The sequence below is a fragment of the Quercus robur genome, chromosome 5 (assembly GCF_932294415.1).
Source record: "Quercus robur chromosome 5, dhQueRobu3.1, whole genome shotgun sequence".
Taxonomy (NCBI): Eukaryota; Viridiplantae; Streptophyta; class Magnoliopsida; order Fagales; family Fagaceae; genus Quercus; species Quercus robur.
The window spans coordinates 39,204,876-39,224,980 of NC_065538.1; the positions used below are offsets into that span (position 1 = coordinate 39,204,876).

At 36.2% G+C, this 20,105-nt stretch overlaps 1 protein-coding gene across 4 annotated transcripts; it reads left to right on the forward strand.

Annotated features, from left to right (window-relative positions):
- Positions 1-673: 673 nt before the first annotated feature.
- On the forward strand, positions 674-13,047 carry LOC126725890 (uncharacterized). 4 transcript variants are annotated; one of them, XM_050430899.1, is made up of 6 exons: positions 674-1,259; positions 2,958-3,007; positions 3,584-3,661; positions 4,339-4,945; positions 5,157-5,680; positions 7,996-8,657. In XM_050430899.1, exons 1-6 carry the CDS (start codon positions 1,116-1,118, stop codon positions 8,024-8,026), a joined length of 1,434 nt encoding a protein of 477 aa, XP_050286856.1. In that variant the 5' UTR covers positions 674-1,115; the 3' UTR covers positions 8,027-8,657. The 4 variants fall into 4 exon arrangements, with proteins under 4 accessions (XP_050286856.1, XP_050286855.1, XP_050286854.1 ...); XM_050430898.1 differs by lacking the exon at positions 7,996-8,657 and adding an exon at positions 12,850-13,047 and having other exon boundaries at positions 679-1,259; positions 5,154-5,680; XM_050430897.1 differs by having other exon boundaries at positions 679-1,259; positions 5,154-5,680; positions 7,996-8,652.
- The last annotated feature ends 7,058 nt before the right edge of the window (positions 13,048-20,105 follow it).

The following is a 20,105-nucleotide window of genomic DNA, read 5'->3' on the forward strand; positions in this document are numbered from 1 at the left end:
AAAACAATTTATTTATAATTTCTTTAGGTGTAAGGATTTTAAATACTTTGGAACAAACGTGTTTTTGAATTAGAATAAATATAATTTAAAAAGAAAAACCAAAGAAAACAAAATTCAACTTTTTCAAAAACAACTACCAAACAAATTTCTTGAATTTTGTTTTTGATAAATATGTTTTTCAAAACAACTAACCAAATGTGTTTTTCATTTGAAAACAAGAAAAATTTGTTTTCTTTTTCTTTTTCCCTTGAAAACAAGAAAACGTGCTCTTCATTTTCTGTAAGCCTCTCACCTCGGAAAACAAGAAAACAAAAATAGAAAACGAAAATAGTTATCAAACATAAAATTTGAGATGCTACTTTGCAAAATAATTTGCAAAATTTGTTAACTAATGAAATTGTTAATAATTTGGTGTTAAATGGCAAAAATACCCGTGGATGATGGGGGGACATTTCAGACATTCCGCTAGAAGCGTAGTGCTATATAATAGTCGAGAATATTAAGGCAATACAATACAGCACGTATTTATTTATTTATTTATTTATGATGAAACACGTATTTAGATAAGGAAAAACAGAGGGAAAAAAAAAAAAAAAAAAAAATCTAACCCATATTGATATTGGTCTTAAAATCTTTGTATAGATAAAAAAAAATACCATCACGTTTCCTTTCTTTCTCAGCAAATTCCATTTTTCCTTAAAAATTTCAAAACATCCACAGCCACAACAATTTACACACACTCTCTCTCTCTTCAAACCCCCCTTGCATTTAGAATAGAATCCGTCAACCCCATCTCTCACGCTTCCTATTTTTAACTCCAAAAATTAAAAATCAACTCAAAAATCACATACTTAAAAAAAAAAAAAACTATGAAACAAAAATAATAGAAAACCATTAATACCCTCTCTCTCTATTAAAAAAAAAAAAACAACAAAAAAAAAGCAAAACAATCCTGCAAAAACCACCCTTCATATCCGAAAACCACTTTTTTGCTTGTTTATTTTTGTCAACTACCCAAAAGCCGTTCCATGGTTTAATTCATTTTTTGTTTTTCCAATTTAATTTTCGTTCTCATATAATTTGTTTTGTGGGATGAGAAAGAGAAAGAGAAGGTGATGGGTGTAATAGAGAAGTGGGGTACATGGGAAGAGCTCCTCCTTGGTGGGGCCATACTCCGCCACGGCACCCGAGATTGGGACATCGTCGCCGCTGAGCTCCGTGCCCGAAACCAGTCTTCTCCCTACATTTTCACCCCCGAGGTAAATTTTTACTATTCATCCAAACTAATATACTCTATAAAATACTTATTTTGCTTTACCACTTTCTTCGTTTCGCTCCATTTTTCAGTCGTACTCGTTTTTATATATATATTTTTTACTTTATAAAATTAAAATTAAAAAAAAAAGTAATTGTTTACTGTCTCTTTTTTATTTTTACAGTTTTACTTTTATTTAGGGACCCGCAACCGCAAACTGTTTTAAAGAGTGTAACCGTTGCATGTAATGTAACGTTGGGTTTGTTTCTCATTTTAATTACTGTGTCTGTTACTCTGTGTTTCTGAAAATGAATCTCACTCAATGACTCAAACATCCTTATCTTCTAAAATCAATCAATCAATCAATGTTAAGCCTCATTACTTGGACTTGTTTGTTTTCCTTTTGCAATTCCTTGTGATTTATTAAAAAAAAAAATGTATATGCATTACTAGGAAAGAGCTTAGCCAATGACATTGACTTCACTCATGTCATTAGCATAATATTTTCTCTTTCGTTAATCGGACATTTGATATTCAGGGTATTTTATAAATGTCATGGAAAGTTGTCACATAGAAGAGCATCTCATATGTATTATTAATGAATTAATTAACAAGGATGTGCTTTCCTTATTTATTTTATTAACTACCCAATGATCTTACTTCTCTGGTGTATATATATAACTGAGGTTACTCACAATTTATTTATGATCCAATGATTCTGATGTTATTTACTAGTCTCCTAAACAGTAGTAAATAAATTCCGATTCTGTAACTTCTTGTGTTAAATAAATTTTATATAGTCACAACAAATGTTTCTTCCTTTCTTGTCAATTGCCATGTAGTATTATTGAATTTGACTCTGTAGTAGATGCTACAATACAGTCATGTAATAGTCTAGATGTGTATTTTCTTTTCAAAGTCACAATTTCATTTCCATAACTGCACTATCCTATTCCTATCCATCAAAAAATTAATGTTTGTAAGAAAAAGTGGCTGCAGTTTTGAGCTCATTATTGGTTTGTTTTGATTATTATGAAAATGCTGCTGTTTTTGGCAATCTTAACAGAGAGTTTATGGCCCTCTTGTTGACACGGATGGCTTCTTTAAACGCAGATTAGTTAATTGCATTTTTACTTTTTTTTTTTTTTTTCAGTATTCTGAAACATGGACCCACCCATTCTTAGGTTCCAATATTGGTTTAATTCATTCATTTATGTTTTAAAAGTTGGGGTAATGCAGGACTTAAGGACTTACTTGCTTGACTTCGCCCCCACCCCACAACCCCCCTTTTATTTTCTATATATATATATATATATATATATATATATCCTTGTTTTGTGTATATTAATCCTGGCTAAGTAAGCCATAGGACCCTCCTTAGCATTTTATTGTGCAAATTAGGCATGCTGACTTCTCAACTTGTAATCATTCTCTGCCGAGGTGGACCTTCCGTCTATTGATTTTCTGAATTGAATTCAGTACTTCGAAAAACCTGAAATCCTTCTCTGACTAATTCTTTACTTCATATTTCATCCACATGATGACGTGTCAAGTTCAAATTACTTTTTTTTTTTTTTACTATGATCATTGGATTAAAATCTTTCATCAATATGTGAAATACGGGGAAATTGTCAGACTAATTTCTCAATTAAATTCTTTTTCACACCCAGTGTAGTAAAGATATATAGTATCTTGTTTGCAGTTATGTAAAGCCAAACATGAGGACTTGCAACAGCGTTATTCTGGATGCACGTAAGTTACTGTGATTGTCTGGTAATGCATAATATTTGGTTTGAATTAGTATAAATGATGCTTTTTTTCCCCTTGTGTCTTTTTCTTTTTTCGAAACAAATTTTTAAGATGCTTTGGGGTGTTTGGTACATATTTTCAAACAACAATTTTCAGTTTTTAAACAATATTACACTTATTTTTACACATTTTTTCACCCACACGTATTTCTACACATGTTTTCAAATAACAATTTTCAGTTTTTAAGTGCATGCACCAAACACCCCCTTGGTTTTTGACTTTTTTACATATCACTCTGCAATTCACCTCATTTGTCTCACAAATTTTTTTTACTTTACTTTTTCAACTTTTACTTTTACTTCTCATAAAGTTTTTCTTAACTTTTTTTACTTAATGATTGAGATTGAAAGTTACTTTTTGCAACTATCAATCTCAGCCATTAAAAGAAATTGCATTAGGCACCTGATCCTAATCCCTTTTCTTTTCAGTATGTATTTCCACAATATATTTTTATCTATATTTATATATTCTGATAGGATGGCTCTTTTTCTTACGTAAATTTCCTGATTTTTCCCTTAGGGCTTGGTTTGATGAGCTACGGAAGAAGCGAATGGAAGAGTTGAGGCGAGCTCTAGAGCTATCTGAGGACTCAATTGGGTTAGTTATTGAAGACTGTGTCTAATCATATGACCCTGTACACTTATATTTGTATTAAGACGAAAATGCTTACTCCCATTTCCCATCCTCTTCAAAAAAGCATATATTAGCAGTATGATGGCATCCCCTTTTACTTTTCCTTTTTGGTACTCTATTGATAGTAGATCTAGTCATTTCAATTCCTAAAACTGTCCCTGATGGAAGGCATAATGCAGCACTTTACGTGGGAACAAGTTAAGATATAGAGTCCTACACCTAAAGCATGGATCTCAACTATCTTCAAAGGACATGTTCTTTAGTTTAGTGTGAATCATTTGTTTTACCTAAGTAGTTAGTTGAAGAAGATGAAGAACAGTTGCTTGAACACGGAGCGCCAATGAGCTGTAGCTCAATTGGCATAATAATGGGATGGAGGGTAAGGTCTTTGGTTCAAGACCCATTGGGTGAGTGTGTTAACTTACCAATCAAAAGAAGAACAGGTGCTTGAGCATGTGATTAGTCAAAAATTAGAGGTCAGACCGTCAAAGGAGCATGACAAACCATATAATTATAAATTTCCTATTTGATGTATGTTTAAAACTTTTTATTTGCTTTTCTGTTGGGAGTTGTAGTCTGCAGCAAGCTATAGTCTGTGTTCTTGCATTTGTGTAGTGATTTGTATAAGTTGCCTGTTCCAGGTCACTAGAATCAAAGCTTGAATCTCTCAAGGCTGAGAAATGGGATGGCTGTCATGTTGGTTATGGCTCCATCCGGACTGAATCACTTGTTCCTTTTCAAAAATCAGAGGGAGTTGAATCTTCTGGTAAAGAGATATCTAAGGATGGGCTATCTGCTGGTAGTTTCACAGAGGAAACCCGTACAAATTGGTTGGCTGAATGTCAGATTCCTGGAGTGATGCCAACTGAAGGGGTGGAGACAAAGCTGGAAACTTCACAGTCTTCTGAGCAGGATAAAGTGTCAGGTATCAAGAAAGTGGCAGAGACTTTATATGGGGGACGAGGAGGGGGTGTGAGAAAGAGGAGGGGAAAGAGAAAAAGAAAAGATTGCAGTTGGGATGTCAAGGAAGGTAGTGTTGGAGAAAGTGAATTTTTGGGTTTGGCTGATGTTTTAACTCCCTCCCGGTGTAAAGAAAATTCAATCAGCAACAGTGGTGAGGATGCTGGATCTTCTGGTGCTGATAACAGAAGTTTGGGTAAGGATGGAATTGATGTTCTGATGGAGATTTATAATTCTCTTTTGGAGAATAAAAGTGCAAGTGTCTTCCGTCGACGACTTGATAGCCAGGTATGGACAAATAATTTGATGCTTGGTCACCATCTTACCATCATTCTAGACTGCACCTACAATTTGTTCTAGATTTCTTATCATCTACATCATTGAATCAACTAATCTAAATCTTAATCTTACACATTTATGATCTTCACTTGCAACTCAAAAATAAACCTTTTGAGTCATGCATGGAACTCATATTAGTTATTTATATTCCATACAGAAGAGGGGAAGATACAAGAAAATGATCCAGCGGCACATGGATTTTGACACAATAAGATCAAGAATTGCTAGCCATTCCATCACATCTGCTTTGGAACTCTTCCGAGATCTACTGCTGCTCAGTAACAATTCATTGGTCTTTTACTCCAAGAACACACGTGAATATAAATCGGCTCTACTCCTCAGAGACCTCATCACCCAAAAATTGAGGCAGCATTCTAGGGATTCTAGCAGCAAGGCTACCACTGCCAACCATTCCATTGAAACCCCAATGCCTAATCGTACTGTCAAACCCCGAAGTGCTCGCCCTGCCAACAACAAGGTGCCAGGAAAAGTAGCTAATACCGGGAACGCTGCTACGAAGACCTCAAGTGGAGGTAAAAGACCAAGTATTGCTGATTTCCCTTCATCATTAGAATACTTGGCTGTGACAAATAAAGGCTTTGGTCGGTCAAGAAAAAGTGGACGTGGAAGTGCTAGTCAAGTACCTGTTGCTCCCATGAAAGGAAGGAAGAGAGTTCAAGCAAGGTAAATATGCTAGTCTTTTTTCATACCTTTTTCCTTTCAAACCCAGTTGTAGTCCCAGGCTCTAGATTCAGCAAAGTTGGTCTTTTCAGGGCCTTTCGGTGTACAATTTTTTTTTTTCCCCTTTTTTCTGTTGAATAGAATATTATAGTGCTAATATAAGTTGGAAATTGAAAAAGGCTTTGCCTGAGGGTGCCTTTTGCATATCACTTTGATAATGCAAATTTTTAATAGGTATTGTGGCCCTCTCCACCAATTAAGCTCAGCGAATGAATATAGATAGCTAAATATTGTGGCCAACAGGCTAACCAAAGAAATTGGAGGACATTGCAATTTTTGAATGAGTGAACTAGTGAGAAAATCATCACCTAAAAGCAGGCTGGAAAAAGGAGAGAGAGAGAGAGGGAGAGAGATAAGCAATGCAACACGGAATACTTCATAATAAATCCTGCCCTTAAATGTCTTGTGATGCAAAAATTTCACCATTATCCTCCCAAGGTACAGCAATAGTATAGAAGAAGGTATCTTAAGCAGTTTTTATATGCATCCAGTCTCTCACACGTTGCACTGAACACCATAGGTTGTGAGAGGCCTTTCATAGTTTTCCGCAATATAGGTGCCTTCCTAAGCAGTTGCTGTATAGCCAGTCGCAGAAGTGTTATGAATTAGAGATGTGGCATTGGAGATGACATCCTTTTTCTATGCGACTCTTACAGAGGGTGGTATGTGAAATTTGGATAAGTGTCACCTATGGTGTTTGTGACAGATTTTCTGTAAATCGTACTCACTGTCATATCATAAATACAAGTTAAGCGAGTTATAAAACAATGCAATGATCAACAAACAGTCTTCTTGCATACCAATTATTTGCAAGTTGTTGGTTTATTGATGTGCATTGTTATATGATCACAAAACCATGCAAAATCTTTAATCATGAAAATTTCCAAATAAAGTTTCAGGCTTTGAGTGTAAGCAGCTGTTATTTTCTCAGACTCCTTATGACACCTAATAATAATTTTAAAAAAAAAGTTGAATCTTCCAGTACATGTTCTTTCTATGGATAAAGTAGTTGATGCAACTACAACTAATCAAGAAAGATCAGTAGATATTGTTGCCAAACGGGTAACTAAAGAATTTGGTGACCATAATGCAATTTTGAATGAGTGAACAATCTTCATCAGTATCTCATTTTTATTGTTAGGAAATTGTGATCGGTGTTGTGCTAGTAAAACAATCATCATCAGTCTCTATTTCTCCCGTTTTCTCCTCCTGTTTTTAAAAACAGATGGAATACATCTGTCACTTACCGGATCTAAGGATATATATATATATTTGATAGGCGGATCTAAGGATATTTAATAAACCATGTCACATAACATAAGCATACAAATTTCGTATACCAATTAATTAGTTACCTGCCAACAACACACTGCTCCATTTTTCTCCATCCCACTAACGCCATCCCTCTCTATCTCCTCCAGATTTCTACTAAAAGTTCAACATCCCTCTCTATACCATACCATATTTTGTTCTTTTTCCTTTCATTAATTTTTTAAAATAGGAAGATCTTGGATAGGCGACCACCCGCATCATATTTTCCTCTGAAAAATTTGCTTGGTTTAGATATGATTGAAGAAACAATATGCTTATCGGTTCCAAAGAAGTCACTTGCTAAAAGTGGAGTTCTTTTATGAGTTTTTGTGTTCAATTATTTTAAATGATTTCCATAGAAAAGGAAAAGATAGTGATGGAGTTGTCTCAAAAAAATTCGAAGTTTTCTTCCAACTTCCTTCATTTTGCGATTCTAACTTGCTATCTAGTACACAACAATTGTATTGAAAGCAACATTGCGTAGATTCAATATACTACCCCAGGTGACTAAGTTGAGCAACTTGTAAAGAGAAGTAATGGTGACCCTTGAAAAGTAGTGAAAGTGTTTGTAAAAATGCTTTTGCTGATGGTAGCTTGTTCTTTGTAAAATATACCTCACAAAAGGCATCAATTTGTCAGCAATCACTCTTTTTTTGCTTGGCACTTAGCCATTGAACGAATATTTTTAGTCCTCTGTGGATCTGATCTTCTGCTTGCTATTTTTGAAACTTTAGTTCTCTGTAGGGTCATTTTTTTGTTGGGTTCAATTTGAATATGAGGCTTGTTTTTGTATTTGCTGCTCATGTAACTATTATAAGTTACCTTGATTTGTGAAATTTTTTTGTTTATTAGCATTCCTCAATCTGTCCAATATTGTTAAATGCTCACAAAAGCCATCAATGGCTAACTTGTTAGAGTTTAATACTGATGATGCAAAAAATTGTCAGTGAGTCAATCGTCCAAACACGCAATCGCTAAAGATACTTGAAGAATGAAGAACCTACAAAGTTCACCGGTGTGGTGCTGACCAAGTTCCTATGAATTTAGGCTCCTCCCTTATAGGGGCGTAGTGGAGTTAATGTCCCGAGATATTTGGGCCTAACTTCCTATACTTGGGAGATACAAATATCTAGAAGGATCTTTAGATATGGTGTGTAAGTTTTTTCTATATGAAGATAACAAAGTGGTGGACGTGCAAATGGCTTGGAGGACTAAGTGTAGAAGATCATCCATTGCTATGGGATATTGGACGAATGGGCATAGGACGGATCGCATCACAAGGTGCCAAGCATGGGTGCCGGACAATGCTCTTGTACGTGACGATCCGTCGGAATCCTAACAACTCTGATATATTAGATTTATTTTGTTTTGGTTAAAATATTCCCTATCAAGTACAAATGGAATCTTTTTGTATTTTTTGCTTCTTGGAGAGAATCTTCCCAAGGCCGTATTTGTATCCTTGCCAAAGATATCACAGAATAGGATTTATTGATGTCGTGATAAAAGTAATAATTGTAGGAAATTATTCTCAAGGAATCTAACAAGATTTGTTAGCTGCCTGTCTTGAATTTCAAATGTATTAGACCTATCTGCTAAAATATTGCAATTTTTTAATGGTGCCTCTCTAGAGTCACCACTATGACAATAATGTTGTCTGTGCTTTTCTTTTGGAGAGCAAGCCTTGGGAACAATGGGTCATTTGACCTCTTAAACCTGGATGCGATAGAAAAATTTTGCTCCAAAAGCTTTATCATAAACAATGTTTAGAATACAGAACTTTTCTTGGCTAACAGTTTGCACCGCTAATTGTTAATTGCAAAATTATCGCACAATGGTATATATGAAAAGTATGTGTCTTATCAAAACCAAGATGAATGTTTGAACCACATAGTTAGACAACTGAGGAGAAGAAAAGAAGAAAGGTGAAAGATGGAAACGCACACTGACAACTCGTCCTATGAAACTGACGACCCCGAGAGCAATTTTCTGAAGGACAACTCACGGAAAAAAACCTATGAGCAGTCTGGAACTGAAACCGAAGATGATATGCAGACAAGGACAGACGGTGAACAACACAGGGAGGAGAACTGCTTGACTGAAGATGCATGGGAAATCACGGTGTCCACAGAATTGAAGCATAATCAGTCAGGCAGCAGAACGCCTAGGAGAGTTCAACTAGTGTGGAATCACCGGAACATCTACCCGAAGCCATTTTTCGCTTTCTTGACTTAAGCGAAATCAACATCATTATGAGGGAGGACGAACCAAAACTGTACATCATCATGTACTCCAGACCAAGCCTACCATTTATCGTTGCTGTCACGCATTGGGCAAGGTTAGGAGAGCTAGAGCCAATGTACAGGGTAAAGACAACAACAACGAGACATCAATGCACTGCTCGGTTCGTAGTGAGGACTCCGAGGACCTAGGGAGTCCCCAATGACTACCTAAATCCCAACTCTTCCTCCATGAAGATGTCGCATGGAATTACCAGGGCACTGATAATGTAGCTTTTCAGAACCATGCTTACGAACTGCATCATAGACATCGTCCACAAATTCTGATCATCGTTGAGCCCTGTATTGCTGAAGAGCGGGCACAGGCTCTATCGACACCCTTTCGTACACCCATTCTCGGCGGGTGGACTCAACTGATTTTTCGGGAGGCATTTGGATGCTTTGGAATGAGAGTAGCAATCTCAAGGTGGAGATTCTCACTAATAGTGAGTACAGTATACATGTGCTCGTTAAGGTACTGACCCCATCTCTTTCTTTTCTGCTTACTGCCATTTATGCTTCTCTTAATTTCAATAAGAGGAAACTTTTTGGAACTACTTATAAAATTTAGCTACAGTAGTTAATTTTCCTTGGGTTTCATTGGGAGATTTTAATGATATGCTCTCTGAGGATGAAAAAATGGGGGGGGGGGGGGGGGTGTTTACCTTTAAACAGAACAAGGATATCTGCTTTTAGAAATTGTATGGATCAGTGTGGGCTTCTTGACCTAGGTTTTCATGGCCCTAGATTCACGTGGACTAATAAAAATCCGATTTGGCAGTGTAATATAAAAGAGCATTTGGATAGAGGTCTAGGCAATGCAGAATGGAAAATACAATTTCCTTAAACGGAAGTTCACCATCTTCCCAAAGTTAAGTCTGATCATTGCCCCATTTTGCTTATTATTGACCCCATGGATCGGAAAGCTCCTAAGCCTTTTTGGTTCGAGCAAATGTGGCTTACTGATCCTTCCTTCCCCATCTTAGTGGAGGATAGTTGGCAGGCATCGGAAAATGTTCCATCAGGTTTATCCTCCCTTTCTAGGTTCCAACATTGCCTAGTCTGTTTAACTGGTATTATCATCGACTGGAATAAACACCACTTCGGCAATTTATTCCAGCGAAAGACCTGTCTTTTGGCTAGGCTTCGTGGTATCCAGAATGCGTTAACTAGCAAACCCTCGGCTTTTCTATACTCGTTGGAGCAATAGCTCATCCAATAGTATAATACCACTCTACACCAAGAATACCTTTATTGGCAACTCAAATCTTGGATCATGTGGCTTAACTATGGCAATGCCAATACTAAATACTTTCATCTAAAAACTTTACAATGATGTAGCCAATCTCGTATTGTGACTCTAAAAGATGGCACTGGTTTTTGGCTTTGTGGGGAAGCTTTAACCAATCACATTATTGATGCGTTTAAAAAGTTGTTTATGGCCACCTCGACTCATATGAGGACAACGACTAGTTTAGGTCCGCAATTTAGTCATAATAGCCCCTTTTTAGATCATTCTTAGTCGTTATCAAGTATTCCCCAACCAGTAGAGATTCTTAGGAATATTCTTTCGCTTCCTCCCCTGAAGGCCCCAGGGACAGGGGGGTACCACGCTCTCATCCACCCTATAGGATTCAAGGGCCAACTTTGTATTTCACATTTATTTTTTGTGGATGATATCTTTCTGTTCACTAAAGCCAAGGTCAGGGACTGCCAGAACTTGAGTTGTATCCTACAGAAATTCTGCCAATGTTCGGGCCAAATAATGAGCACTCATAAATCCCGAATATGGCTTTCCCCTAACACTTCTTGGCGAACAAAAGAATAGGTGGTCGGAATCTTCGGCATCCCAACCACGGATCACATAGGCCCATACTTAGGAACCCCTATTTTCACAACCCGCTGAACGACCAATGCATACCAGTATTTAGTTGACAAAATTCAAAAGAAAATTGAAGGATGGCAAGCCAAATATCTTTCAATGGCTGGTCGGGCCACATTAGTAAAATCATCGACGGCTTCCATCCCCATCTATGCCATGAAAACTACGTTGCTTCCTCAAAAGATTAGTTAACAACTAGACAAATTAAGTTGCCAGTTCTTATGGGGGGATGCAAACCAATGCCGATGTTGTCATACATTTAATTGGGACACGATAACCTTACCAAAGAACGCAGGAGGGTTGGGAATACAATTGATCCGACATAGGAATAGGGAAATCCTTATGAACTAGGCCTAGCACGTGTATCATAATCCTAATATGCTCTAGGCCTAAGTATTAAAAGCCAAATAGTTTTCACATATGAGCCTCTTTAAGACTGCTAGAAACTTGAGAGGGTCCCATATTTGGAAAGCCTTGTTTGACGGAATTTAATAGTTACGATATGGTATGAGATGGATAGTAGGGGATGGGCAAACAATCAGGGTATGGGATGATCATTGGATCCCTGGAGGCACCCTTCGTAGTCGCATTGAAGGGCCGCTCATGCTTAATGACAAAAACAGCCGAGTTAGTTCATTGCGAACTAATCATACTTGGACTTTCAGCTCTCTTCACGTTCCTCTCCCACCACAAATTGAGCAACTTATTAAAGGTATACCCGCGGCATATATTACCAGGCTTTCAGATACCTTTGTATGGCCCGATAATAATGGTACTTTCTCGGTTAGTTCAGCTTCAAAATTTTTATATCACCAAAAACAAGTGCCTTTGAATAAACAGTTGTGGAATTGGATTTGGAAATTACAATGCCCCAAAAAGATCCAACTATTCCTTTGGAAAGCTATGCGCAACCAGCATCCCACAAGGCAGTATTTAACCTTTTCTTGCCAACACATAACTGACCAATGCCCCAGATGCAACACTCCAGAAACAGCAATTCATATCTTACATAACTACCCATGGGCTAAGGAGGTTTGGGGTCAATCCCCGAGGATCTTGACTCTATCCTTTTTCCACATGCCCTTACAAGCTTGGTTATGAAGCAACGCGACTACAATGGGGGTTATTCTGCACCAGCAACTCCATTAGAACATATATTTTCCTTTTCTTTGTTGGAATTGATGGCTAGCCAGAAATGAACGTATTTTTAAGAACCAATCTCAATCCTAGCATAGTCTAGTTTACACAATGGTGCAAGCAGCCACAAAATATTTTTTCTTAGCCAACTCTGATAAACTAGTTCAAGTTAGGACCCCGCAATTTATTAGATGGGCTGTACCCACTGACCCTTATATAAAACTAAATACGGATGGAATTGCCATCGGCAATCCAGGGTTGGCTAGTGTAGGGGGACTACTGCGTGATATCTCTGGATTTTGGCTATCAGGATTTTCTCTAAATCTGGGCATAGCAACCAATAATATGGCTGAACTGGCAGTAGTTTGGCAGGGTCTCTTATTAGCATAGGAATTGGGATTTAAGTTTATCCAGCTTGAGATTGATTCTATTACAGTGTTATCATGATTAACTAATATAAATGCTACTTAACCTTCTGATGTGATGTCTTTAATATGTGATTGCAGGAGCCTCAGGGAGCAAGAATGGGAGGTGTAGGTGCGTCATATATATCGTGAAGCAAATGGATGCGTGGATGCACTAGCAAAGCAGGGAACCCACCAACAACATATTTTTTCTGTTTATACTATTTGCCTTAGTTTTGTATACCACTGTTTCCTAAGGGATTTGGCCAGCCTCAGGAATAATAGATTGTGTGCCCAATAATTGGATTATGATGTTGTTGTATGAACTCTATATTAACTAAATAAGACCTCCCGTTTCTACCCAATATATATATATATATATATATATATATATAGCACAATGCAAATATATGATGTCCTACTTCTACCAAAATAATAATAATAATAAGCAGTTTGAGATAGATAGAGAATGCAAGCAGTTTGGCTACATCATAAACTTCTAAGTTGAAGGAGATGGAGCTCGTAGTTGGATAGGAAAGGATCATGTTTTGGGCATTACAGAGAGTTGTTGTTCAAGGTAGAAAATTTTACCCAAAAAAAAAGGACAACTATTTTTCATGAGATTGAACTTAACATCAACCAAAAATTTTTGCAATTAGTTTTTTCTATTTCAGTTAGAGTATAATCTAGGAATTGAGGTAACAAAAATGTGTTACAGTTATCAAGTGAGTGACATATATTTGCACACAATCAGTTCTAATGACCAATTTTTTTTTTTTTTTTTTTTTTTTTTTTTTTTTTTTTTTTTTTTTTTTTTTTTTTTTTTTTGTAGCCTTCCTTACAACATACATTTAAGTAGGGGCAAAACTTGAGAATAACACTGTAAAAATATATCTATAACTCTTACCTAAAACATTTCCTACAAAATAGGATCACTCTCCCACTAACCCACTTCTTCAAAGCAACAATGAGTTTATTGTTTTTTATTTAAAAAAAAAAAAAAAAAATTAAACAACCTCACGTTGCTTCTTTTTTTTTTTTTTTTTTTTCCTATAAAAAAACTAAAATAGATACATACATGTTCAATTACAATTTGCTTCAATAGTTTACATCTTTTTTTTTTTCTGGTTGATAAAACGGTTTACATAATTTTTTCTTTACATAAAACTGCTCTAAACTTTTTAACTACATGGTTACCTCTCTCATTTGAATTCAAATGTTAAATGCCACTCATACTTACCTCATTCCATCCCATGGATGCAATTAAAAAGATAATCACCAAGTCATTACATACTCTCGCCCTTCGCTTTTTTATTAAAAAAAAAAAAAAATCTATTGGATTGCAAAAACTGAGTTTTCACTCTTAACATCTACATTTTTTCTTCTTTTGAGTTCCATTCATTGTAGTCCAATTTTTTAATGCCCGGTTTGTAAGCATTGTCATATAGAATCTAATGATGCAAGCAATCAGCAGTTGAGTTCCTCATCTCTATCAATAAATGAAGTTAGGTTGATTATGTCTTTGATGTGAAACTTACAATAACATTTGAAACGGGATGGAATACACTGGTGTGGTGTTTGCCAAAAACACTTCGATAATTAAGTCAAAAAAAGAAAGGCTTTTAAGAGAGAAATTGACTTGGGTGTAGCTTTTGGTTGAATTTTTTTTTGTGTACCTTTGGATTCTGTCACTTCTTTCTTTTCAAGCCGTTCCTTGCCTTAATGGTTATAGAATCTTTGTATTTATGTTCAATGGCTAATGCGTTACCAATGGGTGCTTTGATGTGCACAGCTCACTTGTTACCGTTGCTCCATTTGTTATTCTTTGTCATCAATGCACACAATAAATGTGTAACACTTGCTTGGGTCATCATTATGGAGAATGACTATTCTAGTTATTTTTCAACTCATTAGCTACCCCCCTATTTGTATCTTCATCTGTAGGACAAGATAAGAGCACAGTTGTCCGTCGCTTCGTGTTCCTTGTTTGATGCATTTATTGTGAGATGATGTTTTGTTTGCCACGTGACACGTGTACGGTTAAGATGTTCTCGTTGTGTCAATTTTTCTTAATTTTCCTGCACTCAATCTTCCATTTTTTCCGTGTTTTTCCCTCCTTTTCTTTTCATTTTCACTCCATTTTCCTCTTTGCTTCGTGGCATTTTATCCGATTGGAGTCCTTCTTCTTCCTTTAGCTTTATTCCTTTTTTTTTTTTTTTTTTTTTTTTTTTTTTCTGGTAAGTTTTCTATGCTCCTTACTCTACATTTATGCTTTTATGGTAGATTATTCTTTGGTTAGGTCAGATTTCCCCTCAATTTCTTTTTTCTTTACTCGTTCGTATGGTCTACTAGAGGTAGGTAGAAGACGTCCCAAAATTGGGCTTTTCGTAGGGAGAGATTGTCCCTTTAGGTTCATTTTTCTTTTTCTTTTTCTTTTTACTTTAGTTCATCGTTTAGTAGGGATTGCCCAAACCTTGGCAATGTCTGGGGAGGGAGATTAGGTCTAGTGAACTCGAGACAGGTTTGTCCTCGTCTGAGGACTGTAGGGCCCTTGAAGTCATTTCTCCATCCACTCCTCACAAAGCCTAGGGTATACATGTTAGGATTAGTACCTTTAAATCCTATTGTATGATGCTATGTATGACATTACGTATGATTTAATGTTGTAATTAATAAAGTTATTTTATTATTATCTGAAATAATGGTAACATGAATATTCATACATTATCATATAGTCCATGAGATGCATAGTATGTGATTTATGTGATTTAGTCACAAAAGATATAAGTCACAAGTTCTTTGTAAACTCAGAATTTTAGTTCATAGTCAGTGATGAAATTGGGCATTTCATCTGCGAAGACTATAACATATCAACTAAGATGATTTGTCTTGATCATGGAAGTGGAGACTTCTAGTTGATGTGTTGATATGTTTTAAGAGTTAAGACATATTGAACTGGACCGTTGTGAGATTTATTATTCTTCTAACGACTGTCAAATGAATAATAAATCTCACGACTTCTATTTACATGAACTCTTAATCCTGAGAGAATAATGGACCTGATTATAAAGTATAAATTGCTTTGGTATATCAAGAGTGAGATCTAATGTAACGGTCAAAATCTCAGTATGTGGGGCAGCCACATTTAGTGTTAATGGAACATATATTCTCAAAATGGAATTCATAGTCTCTTAACGGAGATATAAAATATTCTCTTAAGATAAGTTTAATGGGTTCGGTTATTCAGAGAGTTAGGCCTAACCACTTTGGTAAGAAATTACTAAAGTATATACTTATGAAATTGGATTTCATAAATATATGATGAATAACTTAAAAAGATTAAACCGGATACTCAAGGATTAAAATGTAGTAATTTACAAAGTAGTAGTCTACATTTTTGACTTTGTATTACTACGAATATTTTATGAAGGGGTTGCATGTATAATAAAGTTTTGGGATATAATTTATTAATAAGGCCTAGAGTGCAATTATATTTATATAGTGGTATTAAATATAATTAATGATAACTTTGGACTTATCAAGAGTTGACAGAAAAGCCCAAGGCCCATTGGAGCTAGAGTCTTATTTGTTCCCTTTTGGTCCCACTCCAAGCCACACACTAAAGCCTAATTGGAAAGGCCCAAAAGGCTAGCCCAATTAGATAATTAGTTATGTGGAGAGAAACATACAAAATTTTTAAGAACATGAAATGGTGTGTATGTTAGAGTAAGACTTCTTTCATTCTCCTAGAACAAACTGATTGAGAGACCACACTTCTTGGGCACAAGTGGAATTAGAGTGAATATTAAAAGTGTTCTCAAGAACTTCTAATTTTCGGTTTTGAAATTCACCACACCAAGGTACACTTTCTTATACCTAAATTTTGAAACTTACATAGTACATGTTAACAATTGTGAATGAAGTAGATCCGTTAATTTTTCACTGTGTACATTCATATTTCCAACAATACATTGTGCTCTTAAGGATAAGGACGAGAAAAGAATTAGAGGTAGGTTTCAATTTCCTTCTTCCATTAGGATTAGGATCACTGATAGTGACGATAGGGCTTGTCACTCGTATGCTGACAAAGTGTGCTTTTATGAGGTTGACTTTGTCAGTGGACTCCACTTCCCAATTCATCCTTTTGTTAGAGAGCTTTTCTTTCTTTTGTTACTTGCTCCGGCCTAGTTAGTGCCAAACTCATGGAGGATAGTGGTTTATTGTATGGTAATATGGATGTCCGCTAATGACAGGGACACCATTAGGATAGATGAGTTTCTGCATTTTTATTGTCTAAGACGATCCAATGATTTGGGCTACTGGGAGTTTAAACCATGGGGCAAGAGTTCAAGGTTGGTTCTTGACTCTCCATTGTCTCTTCAAAACTGGAAAACCAACTTTTTCTTCATCTTTGGTGATGGCTGGGAATTCATTCTGGGTGAGGACCCAGATGACGCTCCCAAACTACTTTGTAGTTGGGGCACTCTTGTGTCTGGTGCGTCTTTCTGTTTATTCTCCCTGTATGCGTATAACTTTCCAAATGGATGTGGTACTGATATATATATATATATATATGGTTTTGTTATTTTTGTAGCTTCTGTTCATCCTTGTCTGAAGAAAAGGTACCATAACCGTGTTGAGAGGGTCAGAGACTATCTTGAGATTGTTAAAGACTTTGACGAGCTCATCTCTCCCCAGTCCCTTTTTCTTCACTTCCTTGGCCCAAATCCTTCTAACCATGTTTGGAAAAAAAGTTAAGACAATTAAGAAGAGTGAGTTTACTAAATTGTCATTTACATGAGTTTAATATACTAGTACTTGACTTTTCTTCTCTCCTTTTTATTTTTTATTTTCTATTATAGGAATGACAACCAGGTTTAGTAAAGGGAAAATGGCCAAGATCCAAGAGAAGAAAGATAAGGCTAGCTTGACGAGTGGCCTACTGACGAGGAAGCGTCAAAGGGATAGCAAGCCACCCAAGTACAATCCCATGGTGACCTCGCCTATTGCCAAGTCTAAGCCTTAGCATCCAACATCGCCTGCTTGTTCCTTGGAACTAATTACACCTTCTAATGATGGTTCCAAGGCCAAAGGACAGGGCAAGGCCCCAATGGGCTCTTTTTGGTAAGATGCAGGGGCTACTGTGTTGAAGGCCTATGAGGCAATATCTATTGACGACCTTTCGCCTTTGGGAGTGAGGCCTTCTCATGAGTTGATGTCTTCCCACGTACATAAGATCATGCAAGTATGAACTACTAACAAAATTTTTCTTCTTCTTTTTTAGGTTCTTTTCTATGTCTTTCTTTTCTCTCCTTCAGGTTTTTGGCGAATCCTTGTACATTTCTGGGAAGTACTTGGACTATGAAGAAAAATATGTAATGGCTCAATCCAAGGTGGAGTCTCTCTCCTTAGAGAAAAAATCTTTTAAGGGTCAAGTTTCTGCTTTTTTAGACGAGGCTAAGAAGGATAAGGATCTTCTGAAGACTCTGGAGAAGAGCATTGATACTGAGAAGGACTTTTCTAAGTTGAAGGATAAGCAGATAGATGAAACTCTTCTGAAGGTTGAGAAGGTTGGCTCGGAGGTGGTAGAGAAATTCAAAGTTTCTAATGAATACTTGGACAAATTGTGCGATTATTATGTGGAAGGTTTTGAACTTTTCAAAAAATACTTGGCCAAGCATCATCCTAGTTTGGACTTTTCAAAGCTTGACATGGAGGCCGTTAAGAAGGAGATCCTAGCGGATTGTGAGTCTATCGAGGAAATTGGAGAAGGTGGAGAGTGTTAGGACATATGTGATTCAATGATAGGAATATATGTCACTATTTTATGTAATTGGCTAATCCTTTGACAAAACACACTTTACTTGTAATTGGGTAGATCTAGGATGTGTTTAATGCTTCAAGAAATAAGGTTTCAAGTTCAAGTGTTAAACCCATGCAAGTCTGTTCAAGAATCAAGTCAGAAAGTGCAGGATTTTAAAGCTCGATAGCTAGCATTATCGAGGTTTAAAGAGAGATGTTTCAGCCTGAGGCTCGACAGCTGCTCGACAGATAGTGTATCTGTCGAGATTTATGAAGTTCAGATTTTCATCCAATCCATGAAAGTATGTTTGGGCTTTCTTTTCTCACAACCCTAAACATATATAAGGATTATTTTAAGGGCCGTAAAAGGTGACACAAGTTGCACAAGAGCACAATTTCACAAGTGTGAAGAAGAGTGTGACCAAAAACCTAGTTTACCCTAGTTCTTGAAGAAGCTGCTATGTTTGTGCACCATAGGGTTTTGTGACCAAGCAACTTCATGATCTTCATCTTGTGATGAACTAAAGAACTTTGCAGCCAATATCCTTCTTAAGTTGGTGATCAAGTTGCGTACTGGGATCCGTGCAATTGGTTAGTCACGTACTGGGAGCTGTGCATTAAAAAGGAGAGATTGTCACTACAGAATAAGTCCAATTGGGTATTGGAGTAAGGGTTCAACTGTAGGTTAGTATAAGGTACTGGGATTCCTTTACTTGTAACCACTTGTTTTGATAATAGTGGATTCTCGGGAGTGGTGACTTTAAAATCACCCGGTGGGGTTTTTGTTGTGTAGGTTTTCCCCATTCGTAAACAAATCACCGTGTCAATTTATTTTTTTCTGCATTCTTTATATAATTGGTGATTTGTTTGTGCTACCATGCGCTTTGCATATTAATTTGATTAATTAATAAACTTGGCTAATTAATCAATTAATTTATCACAAGGGGTCAATACGATTTTTGCCTATCAGAAAGGCTGTTACTATTGACGAGGCTACTAGCGTTGACCCGTCATCTTCTACTTTACCTTAGAACATTACTTTTTTTTTGTGAACAATCTCTCAGGCAGCAAACTTATCTCCTTCTTTTAAATAGCTTACTTAGGTGTTTTCTGAGTGTGTTTATATTCCATCACTTTTTATTGTCAGTTTTTAACTTTTAACTTTGCTTGTTTTCCTTTGTCATTGCTTTTTGTTTTAATATTTGTGTATCAATGATGATATCATAAATCCCAATAACTAATTCTTTTCTAAGTCATGTTGCAATGACAATGTAGTTATTAATAATTTTTTTCTAAGTCATGTATTAATGACGAAATGGCTACTAACAACTTTCTTCTAAGCCATGTATCAATGACAGGACAGTTATGTATTAATAACTTTCTTCTAAGTCACGTATTAGTGATAGTGTGGTTATGTATTAATAACTTTCTAATGACGGGATAGCTATGTATTAATAACTTTTTTCTAAGTCACGTATCAATGATGATATTGTTATGCATTAATAACTTTTTCTAAGTCATGTATGAATGACAATATCGTTATGTATTAATAATTT